This window comes from Zeus faber (genome assembly GCF_960531495.2).
Source record: "Zeus faber genome assembly, chromosome: 21".
Lineage (NCBI taxonomy): Eukaryota > Metazoa > Chordata > Actinopteri > Zeiformes > Zeidae > Zeus > Zeus faber.
In genome coordinates this window covers 8,424,059-8,436,783 of record NC_137208.1, presented here as the reverse complement: position 1 = coordinate 8,436,783, position 12,725 = coordinate 8,424,059, and the positions used below count along the sequence as shown (strand labels likewise).

At 46.5% G+C, this 12,725-nt stretch overlaps 2 protein-coding genes across 3 annotated transcripts; both read right to left on the bottom strand.

Moving 5' to 3' along the window:
• Positions 1-6,949: 6,949 nt before the first annotated feature.
• Positions 6,950-9,061, bottom strand: cdkn1ba (cyclin dependent kinase inhibitor 1Ba). The gene is made up of 3 exons (XM_080022564.1): positions 8,516-9,061; positions 7,693-7,843; positions 6,950-6,997 (listed from the first exon to the last, which is right to left on the bottom strand). Coding segments are annotated over exons 1-3 (525 nt in total). The 5' UTR covers positions 8,889-9,061; the 3' UTR covers positions 6,950-6,996.
• On the bottom strand, positions 8,760-12,522 carry cdpf1 (cysteine rich DPF motif domain containing 1). 2 transcript variants are annotated; one of them, XR_013844707.1, is made up of 4 exons: positions 12,363-12,522; positions 11,729-11,840; positions 11,341-11,638; positions 8,760-8,881 (listed from the first exon to the last, which is right to left on the bottom strand). XR_013844707.1 is itself a non-coding variant. In XM_080022565.1 (3 exons), exons 1-3 carry the CDS (start codon positions 12,473-12,475, stop codon positions 11,510-11,512), a joined length of 354 nt encoding a protein of 117 aa, XP_079878691.1. In that variant the 5' UTR covers positions 12,476-12,522; the 3' UTR covers positions 10,693-11,509. The 2 variants fall into 2 exon arrangements, 1 of the variants encoding a protein (XP_079878691.1); XM_080022565.1 differs by lacking the exon at positions 8,760-8,881 and having other exon boundaries at positions 10,693-11,638.
• Between the last annotated feature and the right edge of the window lie 203 nt (positions 12,523-12,725).

Here is a 12,725-nt window from a genome sequence, read left to right as displayed (position 1 = left end):
CCCCGATCCACACACTCCTTGTGATGTAACGTGAAACTTTAATGACGTCCGCGGGGAAATTCTGTTTTCACTCGCCGAGCGCGGGGTCAATTACAGGACAGGGGCCCGGATTAGGTTAGAGACTTGAGGCTGAGCCCCGACGCTCGGGCGAGGCATCCGACGGCTGCCCCTTTGTAATCCTGCCGTACTTTAAATCAGCCCCCGCCGCCCGGATGAGGTTTTCATTTCATTGCCGGGCTCGTGCGGGTTCCCTCCGGGTGCCGCGGTTCCCCGCCGCCTCCGTGCAGCTCAGACGGCGGCGGGTAGGAACAAGCAGGTGAACAAAAACCTCGATGAACCCTCCCGCCGCGCGCAGGAGGGATGTTGCTTTCAGATCGCGATCGCTCGATGAGCCGACGGATAGACGCCTTGCGGCCAGGCGCCCGGCTTCAACCTCTGACCTCCTCCGGCGGCTTGAAGACCCACCCCCGTGGGTTGAGGGGCCCTCTGAGAGATCGTTCTGCGTCCCGCGTTTCGACTAAGACCACGCAGCGAGACAAACTACGGAACACCCACGGACACCCCGGAGGCCCCACCCCTGCGAAAAGAAAAGATGACAGCGCCGTTTTAATAATGATGTCATGCTTTCACGTACACCAGCGTTTCCATCCCCGTACACAAACTCATAAAGCTGCCGCCGCCGCCGCCCCTCCCTCCCTCATCCATAGGCACGCACGGTCGGCGCGGTCCGGCTGTCTGGCGCGGCCTCGCGTGCCACCCCGACGCACGTGAGAGAACGGACGTGGCCCGGGAGGGGCGGGGGTCGGGCGCTGCGGCACGGGTCACCCCCGCGCTCGATCGTTGCCTTGGTCCAGCCGTTCGCCGCCCCGCGTCCCCCCCGTCCAGCCCCGCCCCCCGAGCCCACGCGTGTCATCGAACCCTCGGGGCCAGATGAGGGAAATCAAAGACATGTGACCCGCACAGGGACGGCGGGCAGGGAGAGGTCGGGCGTCTGCGCATGTGATCTTTGCAGGTAGTTCAATCTTGCGATAGTCCACGGCACCAGAGGAGAACAAACCGGTGTTGGTTTTGAGCTCTTGTCGAGACACTCACACACGCAGCGCTTAAGCAGTTGTTTGTTTTTAATGTCTGTTTTGGTTTTTTTTGGGGGTGGGGGGGGCGGGTAGAGATTAGTGTTGAAAGTGCCCTTTTTTCTTTTTTTTTCTTCTTTTAAATATGTTGCATGTTTGCGGATTTGCGCGTGACACTAATGGAAACCACGTTCTGCCCGGAACCCTATGGTGACCCACGCCCGCACTGCAAATCAGAAACACACACCGTGACCCAGCGAGCCTCTGAGTTTACACAGCCACGGTGCATGAGTCACAGGACCCGCAGCGCGGCCAAAATGTGTAAAAACTTCACATTGGCAGATTAGTTTGTTTACATCCTGCCCTGGACGTGTTTTGGCCAGCCTGCCGCGAGACACGGCCAAGGAGTTCCTCTCCTCCTCTCTTTCCTCTCACTCTTTCCTTCATTATGTCTCCTGCGCTCTCTCTCGCTCCCTCCCCCTCTCTCTCCCTCTCCCTCTCTCTCTCTCTCTCTAAAGCTCTCTCTCTCTCTCTCCATTTTACTTCCCCTCTGCTCCGGCTCCTTTCCGTCTCTCCTTTCCGTCGTTCCATCTCCCCTCCATACCCACCGCTCTCTCGCTCGCTCTCTCTCTCTCTCTCTCTCTCTCTCTCTCTCTCTCCTCTCCACCCCCCCCCCTCTCTCTCTCGATAAAGGAAGAGAAAAAACCCTCCTTTGCCAAGAGCACATGACCGCCGGGCAGAAAAGGAGCAGAGCGAGGTGGAAAAATAAAAGACTGGCTCTCGTAAAAAAAAAAAAAAAAAGAAAAAAAAAAAAAAAAAAAAGGAATCAGTCGAATTATTAGAAACGCAAAACAGATGGGGGAGTTTGCATTTTCAAAATAAAACAAGACATTCGTAAAAAAAATAAATAAAAAAAGCCCCCCCCCCCCCAAAAAAAGAGTTTGCCAAAGCATGAGCTCATGCTCCGCCGGCCCTCTGCTCAGTGTCTATTCAGAAGATCGGCTCCAGGACGTTGGACTTTAACGACCTAGTTCTCCTCTCGTTATCTGCTGCAACAATTAGGGGCCGGCTAATGAAGCCCCGGGAATATGGAAGTGTTTTACTGCTTTGGAAACCCAACCTTGACAACTCTCTCTGAACGCTGTTGCACAAAGAGCGATTAATGACAAATTTGACCAGGTCAGCAAAAAAAGAAAAAAAAAAGGCAACTCAGGGACAGGATCGCCAAACAATGGGTGTGTGTACATAAGTGAACACACACACACGCGCACACACACACACACATACACACACACACACACACCACTATCTTCTAGATGCTACTGCTATTTTAGATCATGAGTGCCAGACTCCGATATCCTCCCAGGCGGTGATGTCATGTCCTCACCTTCGAGTGCCGCGCGGCGCGGCTGTCTCTTCCTGCAGCACCTCGGGGTCAAAAGTTGACGTTCTTACCTTCTGTTGAACTTGTGCCCAAAGAGTGTTTTGGCTTCGGCCTCGGCTTCGGCGCAGCACTTTCTCTCTCTCCGTGCCTCAACAATGTCTTTTTGTTCGAGCCTGGGGCTGGGAGATATTAAAGTCGGTCGAAAATGAATGCTAAACGCGCAGGAAAATGGGTCAGGGGTGCAAAGTTTTTATTCCGCAGATGGGCTGTTCAAACGGTATCACGGAGGGAGCCGAGGTCACTGTCGAAAAATTGATCAGCAGCATAGAGCTTCCTTTCCCCACAAATTAAGCATGGGAAATATAGTTTTTTTTATTGGCCTGTTCTTTGCTGTGATGAAAAATAAATATATTTATAAATAGGACATTTTGAGTCTTCGTCTATTTATCTACTTCCTTCCAGCAGTGGCTGCTTTACTTACGTTCTGGGGTGAGCGGAGTTATTTCTAAATGCCATTCAGCTTAATATGATGTCATTTTCACCATCTGATGGGAATGCTGGCCAGGTTGTTTGGCTTTCCCTGGACAGCAGGCGATCCTAATGGCAACCAGCTGATGATTCGGGGTCCAATCACGATCAAGTCGAGCAGATGCAAATCTCAGAAGCGTCATTCAAAGGTCACATTTGGATGTGCCATGGCATATCACAGCGTTTGCCTCAAAGTGTAGTTCCATTATGCCATTTTTTTTTTCCCCAACCTCGCTGTTTGCATCAGTGTAGAGGCGTTACATTCACTGTAGGAAACAGGCTGAGAAGCTTTTCGTTTCAATGTTCTCCTGCATCTCCTGTATAATGGAATGAAACCGGAAAATGATGGAGAGAAACTTCATGGCAATTTATTTACCAATGATGGACAAACGGCGTACATATGCGGGCAATGTAAATCTTTTTTTTTTCCATTGTGAAATATGCTTTGAAGACAATGAATACTTTAATCTAATCAGATGAGTCATCATAAACTTTTGCATAGGATTTATTTAGTACAACAAATAAACTCAAAATAATTATATTACACCACAATAGTTTAAGAAATGTAAATTAGTTCGAAATAAATGAATACTAGATGCTCCTGCAGGCATAAGAATGAACTGCTATTTGCTACCGCCTATTTGCTACCAAGAAATGATCATCGTATCATAATAAATAATTAAACGGAAACAGAACAATATGCAATTTTTCCTTTTACTTTGGCAGAAAAACACTGTGAGAACACACTTTTATCAGCCGGTCAGTTGTGGTAAAAGAGACTTTTGCGGCTCTGCTATAGAAACTGTTTCCCTAAATTAACCTTTCTTCGTCGTGTTTCAACGTTTTCCAAACACCGCATTGAAATATTTTGATGAATCCCATTAAAGGTGCCTTTTTTTTAAATGCTTCCCAAAGTCACACCATTGATTTTGCAAGTCAGTCATGTAAACTATGTTCAGTATCATAAACGTAGGTGTCCGTGCAAAAAGACTTGTATCCACCGCTGGCATCGCAGCTTTCACTTGTGGTGACCTCACTGGAGGTTTTGGAGCCTCGGCAATGATCTAGTTTCTAAATAAACGGCGCAGAACGGTGTTTGAACTCCCTGAAATAACAGTTAATCTTGTAAAGTACACAAAATTAGATCACTGGCAATGTCGCCCTACAATTTATTTATTATAAAATAAAAAAAATTGCCTCTCTTTCTCTCTCTGCAGGTCACGGTGTGTCAGTGAAGCCCCGGGGTTCCCAAAACTTTTTTCAAGGCGAGGCCCCAGTGGTTCACCAGAGCTCTGGTTGAGGAACCCCCCCCCCCCCCCTTAAAAGGTGTACACACTTTACCTGCCTATAATACTCTGTCCATGTGGTTTAACGTCGCATTTCAACCTTTGCTGACAAAAATTGCAAATCTCATCAAAAGCATCATGAGTAAAGCGGAGTGTTCATACATATCTATATGTATTTATTTATTTTTTGTGAAATTTTTTTTTGCTGCGGCTCCCCTGCGGTTTCGTCGAAAAGAAAAAGAAAAGAGAAGAAAATATTGGATCTATGTATATACAAGTGAGATAAAGTTCAAGGAAAAATAAAAATAAAATAAATAAAAAAATGCCGCGGAAAAACCCTGCAACCCCTTCAAGGGGTCCCTACGTGGGGCCGAGGGCCCGCGCTTGGGAGCGCCCGGCGCCACGCTCCTCCCGTATCGACAGGAACGAGACGTGACGTGAAAAGAACACTCTGTACTGTCCCCAGTTCACTTCTGCATCCCCTCCGCCGATTGGCTGTCCCGGGGTGGCCTGCTCTCCCGCTCGCTGCCGCGATTGGACGAGCCGGACGTCAATCGTTAGAAAGAAAAAAAAAAAAAAAAAAGGAGAAGAGAAAAAAAATAAAAAAATAAATCGTTTCAGACCCGCCCTTGTTTTCCAGTGAGACGGGACTCAGTGCGCCTGCGCCGGCGAGCCTCGACCCCCCCCCCCCCCCGTACGCTGCACGAATCCAGGGTTTCCCCGAGTCAAATCATAACCATGCATAAATATATCTATAATTACTAATGATGTGATATTACAAATTTACAAATACAAATTCATACTGTGGTTTGTGCTGACCGGAGTGTAGCTGCAAACCTGCCCATTTCAGGCGCACGAGTGAAATGCACAAGTGCTACTCCCTGTTCGTCGATGTGTACACACGTTGTTTCGATTTAATTGATCTCTTCGCATTTTCGTGACATTTCTTGTATCGTCCCGGCCAGAGGGCTTTGCAAACGGTGCCTTGCCTCGGTTTGGGGGCCTGTGGTGTAAGTCTGCACCCGGGATGCGCATCCAAAGAGAGCATGCGAGGCAAATAAAGAAATAATTCTGTACACTTGTCATGCATTAAAAACATATAGCCGTCAAAATAGTGTCACACTTGAGGTTGGAAAAGGTTTTTTTTTGTTGTTTTTATTCAGGTCATTTTAGTATGAGACATTATTTAGGCAACAGGCATGATTATTAAAAGACAAAGGCGTGGCTATAATGGAATATATAAATCCAATTTAATCCCAAAATAGCCCGTCCCAGTTAGACCTGCCTACGGTGGAGCCCCAGTAGAGTGAAGGTGTAGAAAAAAAAGTGTATATAAATTACAAAAAACAAAAAAAACAAAAAAAAAAACAACCCTTCAAATTGGAGATTAAAAAGAATAATACAAACATATAGGGTTTTAAATTGATTATTAGGCTCAGGTTTGCAAGTTTTTATTCACCTTAAAGACAAATAAGGAAAATCTTTACAGAAATGTCACTTTGGGAAGCCATACATACACTGACAAAAGCTCATCCTAAATAAGTTAGTATAATTTTCTCAGTGTTTTTACAAAATATATATATGCATATATATATGCATATATATATGCATATATATGCATGCATGCGCGCACGCACACACACACACAGACACACACACACAAACACACACACACACACACACACACACTTCAAAGTTTTACACTGAATTAAAACGCAGTGTAAACTGTATTTTCTGCTCTCGAAAAAGAAATAGTGCAATTTTTCATGAATTCCACAACAAAAAGACAGGTTTGTTAACCGATTCACATATTTTCTTTGCATAATGTGTAACTCAATGATTTCGACAGCACTCTTACCTTGTCTGCTTTACCCTGATCTAATTTAAATAGAGGGATTAAGTAACCTTTGAAACACAAAAAGAAATGTTACCTATAAAATAATTTGGACAATTAGCAAACACTGCTAAATTTGGATGGATATTGCTCAGCAGTTCAGCCATCCCACTGACCCCCACCCCCGCACCCCCAAAAGGCACAACTTTGGCAAAAAATATATTTCTCAAAAAAAAAAAAAAACAGAAAAAAAAATCTAAAAATAAAAACAAAAGAGGAACCAAGGAGACATGATTCACATGTAAACAACTTCCATGGCCGGTCCCATTTACATGGACCTTTAAGACCCAACATTTTACACTGTTCCCAGTTTTCCAAAACTAAGGGCCCTTCAAAACAAGACACACAACACCGGGACAGATAAAGCAATACAAAAGTAAAGACATTATTTTTTTTTTTGTTTCCACAAAACCCTGACTTTTTGAAATCTGCATTTAAACTTCTTATACATAATATCACTTTAACAAATTATATAATTCTCTTTCAGAAACTGCGCTGCAATTTCACAAGTCAAATTTACAGTTATTCAAATATATTCCACGTACAAAAAAAAAAAAAAGTATGAAAAGCATGTTACATAGTTATGTGCTACATCTGAAACATAGGTAGTAAAGATCTGAGCAAAAAGGAACACAAACCCATTTGCACACTGCTACATCGTCTGCTTTTGAGGCAATTTAATAATATTGAGTGCCGACTTGATAGTGTACATATTCAGTGCTTGTCCAACCTCCTCCAGGCGTCTTGAAGAAGCCCCCCCCCCCCCCCCACCCCCACCCCCCACCCCCAAAAAGCCTCTCCTACAGTATTCCACCAACGACAGGGCTCCACCGCTCTGCGGGACAGAAAGAGGAAGGAGGTGGTTTGAGAGGGGGGGGAAAAAAAAAAGAAAAAAAGTACACTTGTACAGGCATGATTTTGCACAGGCATGCGTGAAAAACAGAGTTGTGACAGAGCACCGTAGTAGAGGTGCTGAACACGAGGTGTGTTTACTAGAGCGAAGCCAAGCATGGTGGGGGCAAATGAAAACGGAGCGCGATAAGGAATTTCAAAACCTGGCTTATTCTCGGCCCCGGTCACAGTATTCCGCGACACAGCTTCGCATGCGCGCGATAGCGCCCAGGTTTTTAAACAAACAGCGGTGGGAAGTCACAAAGACTCGGCTTAGGGGCTGTTTTCAAGTGTGCACTTGCTCTTGAGACTTTACTTTTACCGCACTACATCTGGAAAGCAAACGGCTATAACCTTTTACACTGCTACATTTCTCACAGAATCACGCTACTCAAGTGGTAAATTACTAGACTAGGCTTAAGAATATTTTTTTGTAAATCAGGATTTATGCAAGAGCACTCCCGTATGCAGACGCAGGGTGGCTCCTCATAGTGTATTATAGGTTTGGAATGGGATATGACTACTTTCACTTTAGCGAGAGTAATCTGGTGAGGAAAAAGCTCCGCTTCCCCCGCTGTGAATAAATAAGTGTCAAATCGGGCGGAGAAAGAAAAAAAAAAAAAAGACGTGACGTCATACCATGCTGACGCGGGCCCGTTTTCGGCCTTGACCGGCCTGGGTTCCCCGGGTTTTACAGTCTGGATTGCACAGCAGCCGGACTGGTCGTCGTTGTCGTCGTCGTTGTCGTCACTGTGCCTGCTTTTCTTCTGACACTCGCTTGCACAACCACCTGGCAGACGGGGGGGGGGGGGGGGGGGGTTGTGTGTGACGGCATGCGTGTTAAGAGGGCAGACGTATCCGAGCCGTAACAGAACATGAGAGTAAAACGTAAAAGTGAAAAAAAAAACAACAACACAAAAACAAAACAGTAAAAGCAAAATATGAGAGAATACATGTATATACACCGTACACCGGGCAGGGTCCGCATTCGCAAGGACCAAGCGAACATTCCGAGGGCGGTAAACAGCACGCCGCCCCCCCCCCACCGAGCAGCGTTTGACACCGCCGTTTAAAGGGCGCCTTGGCCAGCGTCAAAAAGGAGCGAGCTCTGCACGGTCCCTGCGGCGTTCGCGTCGAGCCCCGGCGGCTCACAACGGCAGCGCGAACGCCGAGAAAAGCTCCCTTTTACGTGACAGCGGTTCAGCGCATTTTTATTTTTATTGTTTTTAAATCATTTATTGGGGCGTTAAGAAAAACGCAATAAACGCAACGGGAGGAGGATTCCGCGACCTAGCACCGAGACGCGTTTGCGAGCTTAAAAAAAAAAGTAGGAAACCCAAGCGCATCGCAGACGGTTGTTTTCATTATGAATTCTCAAATCTCACACACACACGTATTTTTTGCACAGTATTAACGATAACAATAAACAAATAAATAATAATAAGCACGACGGTTCCACTACCTGAAGGTCCTGCGCGTCTTTTCCTCGAACCCTCCACCGGTCGCCCGTCTTCCCCGCTCGGGCCGGCCGCGTCGCGGCTCCGCCGCTGACTCCTCCGGTGCGGCGGTCTCCGGTAAAACTCCGGCGCCGACGGCGCGGCCTCCCACTCGCAGTTCCCCCGGGCCAGAGGCGTGTCGGTGACCGGGTCGTAACTCCATCTCTCCGCGAAGTCCCGCTGGGCTTGTCGCATCGCCTCCCCGTGCTCCTGGTCGAAGTCGCCCCGGTTCTCGGTCCCGAAAAGCTTCCTGCGCACGGGGGGCTTCGGCGGGTCCGGCTGGCGGGCGTCCACCCGCTCGAGCGTCGGGCTCGCGTTCGAAAGGCGAACGTCTGACATTTTGTTTGCACGTGCGGAGGGGGGGAAAAAAAAAACAAACAAAAAAAAAAAATTAAAACAAAAAAAACAAAAAAAACCCCAAACAACAACAACAACAAAAACAAGAAGAAGAAGAAGAAGTCAGAAAAAAACCTTCGGACGTCACTAGTTTACTTTCCAAAAAACGAGTATTAATTCCAACATCAATCGCAGCGCGTCGTGCGTGTGTCCGAGTCTTGTTTTTGGGGGGGGGGGGGGGGGGGGGTGGTGTGGAGGTGGGGACGGAGTGGAGGTGGAGGTGGGGGTCGGAGGGTGGGGTGGGATGGGACGGAGGAGGAGGAGGAGGAGGAGGGTGGTGGGAGAGGGAGGGAGGGAGGGGGGGGGGGGGGTGTTTCTTCTTCTTTTCGGGGAGCGTCACCTCCCTTTGTGACGACAGGCTCCCGATCAGCTCCGTAGTAGAAAGAGAGAAGACACGGCGGGACAAGGACGCGTCAGGCCGCGGCCAACATGGCGCTGCTGGGGGACTCGCTCGTACTACAGCCGCAGTGAGCGGACGAGGAGCGGACGCGGAGTATTTCAACGCGGCGTCCATTGGTCTCCGGGCGAGATCCGCCCACAGCGTCTCTTAAAGCGGCAGTCCGCACCGTGACCCAATATTGTTTTTGACAATGTATTGTTATGGTACCGTCGGACAGATGGCCGACTTTATGATCATCATTATTGTTGTTATTATTATTATTATTATACTGTACGTCACTGTTTTTATTAGTATTTTTTTTTACTTTGATGAGTCAAAGCTAACTCCTTACAGGTGGCTGCTTTTCCAAATGTGCCACAAGCACATTAGATCTGTTCATTAGACCAGTCGGTTATTCATGGTGATAAAATGCTTACAACCGCCCCCCGGTTTATCTCTTACAGTACTTAAGTAAAATGACAAGTGTCCCGATGACGCATGCTTGCTGCTATACTTTTGAGTATTAAAAGTAAAAATTCCCATCATATCCAGTGCCCTGACATAATGGATCTATGACGTGCCTGACGCACCTTGCGTCTGCAGATGGGTGCTCATGCACACCTCGACAGGGGAAAACATACTTGAAAAAAAAAAAAAAATGTGCTTTCACTTTGCTACTTTGCACCACTGCCTGTCGCTCGTCAAACTCGGAAGGGAAGATTAAATAAACGGGAACACATTGGAAAATATACACCATTGCTGTTGTTATAACAACGCAAGTATTTACACAAGCAAACAGGAATCGTAGGTGGCGTGATAGAGAAAAAACGACGTACAGATAAGTATTTACACAACCTTGTTCAGGGGGCATGTCACGTACTAATGACATTCAAATCAAATCCGCTAATGACAAAATGATTTTGTGATTAAATCCCCCAGCATCTAAATGATTGAACTGAACCTTATCTTGATAATGACTGATCGAATCAGTGCAAACCCAGAAGAACTTTGTGCCGAGATGACATCACATCTTTAAAGTTCCTGCCGTCATCGTTGGCACCGGGCCTATCTGCTGAACTTTGGCATGTCTGTGGTTTCACTGCGTGGTTGGCTGGTTGTAATTGCTTGGGAGTTAACACACCACCGAGGGAAGAAAATTGGCCGTTCTTAAACAGCCTCAGTAATTTGGTCCCATTTAGAAATTCACAGTCAACCCCCCCCCCGCCGCCGCCATGCCGTGACAAGGACCACATGCATATTATGGTGCTTCTTAAACTTTATTGCTTTAACCTGGATGTCAAGAGTCCTTATGTACACGGATGAAATTCAACATAAATATTACAATCAAACTATGTACAATGTCTGGTTGTTTTGTCAATGAAACATTCCATTTAGGAATGCAAATGTAAAGGAATTTCCTTAACAGATAGCGGTTAAACTGAACAAACAACTGTTGATCTTCCGAAAATGTCCCGGGTAATGTCGCCCGGAATTTAATATTTTTCAGGATTTCTCACAGCGGCAATGTGGTAACTCCCACCAACTGCTTTGGTATGTGATTTGCATTGCAAATTTGCTATTGACTGGTTATCTGCCACCGAGGTGAGGTGACCTCAATAACCAGACATAGGTTATATTTGGCACAATGCAAATGTGGCTGCTGTCAAAAAGGCCACCCCACTAAATTTAGCCTGGATCCGCTATTTGATGTCTCTCTGCGGCACTTCCTGCAGCAATACACTGATTCCACAGTCAGCGTCCAAACACATTTGACACCTGAGTTAAACACTCAAAAGCTCTAAATGTTATGCTCTTGTTATAGCGGTACATTACAAAAAGTGACGTGTTATTATCCAAGCTGGCAGGCATATAACGAAAAATACTCTCCGGACGCGGACGCCTCAAAGCGTTAGTTTGAGCGACCTCTATGCCTTTCATTTTCTACCAAGTTTATTTTGACCTCATATCGTGAGCTCACATTCGAGGATTATATTGCACCTTTCAGAGTTCTTTTACCTGATGCTGTGTGTTTGGTAGGGGTCCAGTTTCAAAGACTTGAAAGGGGTAAACATGGGACAATCTTCCCTACACACACACACGCCCACCCGCACAATACTCTGATTAGAGACGGGCGCGGTGCTATGGACCGGGCAGCGGCGCTGCAGCCGACGAGGGAACACAGTCATCATGAGACAGCAGCCCCGGAGCCCGGCTTCTTCTTGGCCACTTCGCTCCGGATCTGCTGGGGAAACTGGTCCAGGTGCTTGTTTACACACTGCGTGCAGAACCTCCTGGTGTAGAAGAGACTGCAGTCCTGACGGGAGACAAAACACCGGCAAACAGTTTCCACCGGGTTTCCTGGAGGCAGTGACAGTCTCTCTCTCTCTCTCTCTCTCTCTCTCACCGATCCAACGCAAACAGAGCTGCTGCACAGACTGCAGCGGGATCCCAAAACTAGGAACTTCTCCTTCTCCGGCGTGAACGGGTCCTTGGTGACGAAACACTCCTCCAGCAACCTGGAGGAAGGGCAGATGAGGACAGGATGTCAGGGCTGAGCGCAGAAACACTGCCGTTCTGCATTCATCATGGATAGATAGAGAGATGTGTGTGTGTGTGTGTGTGTGCACACACATTTTTATATATATATATATATATATATATATATATATATATATATGCATCCATCCATCCATATGTTTAGGAATTAAAATTTGAAATAAATGCACTTTTAGATATATTATCCATACAATTCGCATCGTATAATGCGCATCATATGACTTAAAATTACTCATGAAGACAGAATCTTTTGTATTAATTTGAAAAACGACCCCAGACCACGGGTAATTTAATGTTACATCTCGTTATTATTAATCCACACTACACAAACGAGCACCGTTCTGTGCTTGTATCTTACCTTTATGATCACAACACTGAAATATGATAAATATTAGTTTGAGATACAAGTGGAATGCGCTGCACGGTCTGGTTGAAGCTAAACTAAGATAAGCTAAGCTAGGCTAGCGCCCCTCCGGACTCACACTATGGCTCTGGTGTTGGGGGGCTTCTGTCCATAGTAGGTGTACGGGGTGGACAGACCACAGGACCGGCAGGTGAACGTCTCCAGGGGGGCTTCACTCAGGGCTTGGTCCATGGCTGTTCACGGGACAGCAACATGAGGCTCGTCTCGGTCCCTGAATCCTTCCTGCTTTCCCACCCTTTACCTTCACTTTATTTCGACTTGCCGACGCTTCATGAGTCGCCATCGCCCCGTACTGGACAGGAGTATAGTGCAGGGAGGAGTAGCACATATCAATAACAATAATAATAATAATAATAATAATTATAATAATAATGATAATAATAACAATAATAATGATATAATAACAATAATATAATAACAA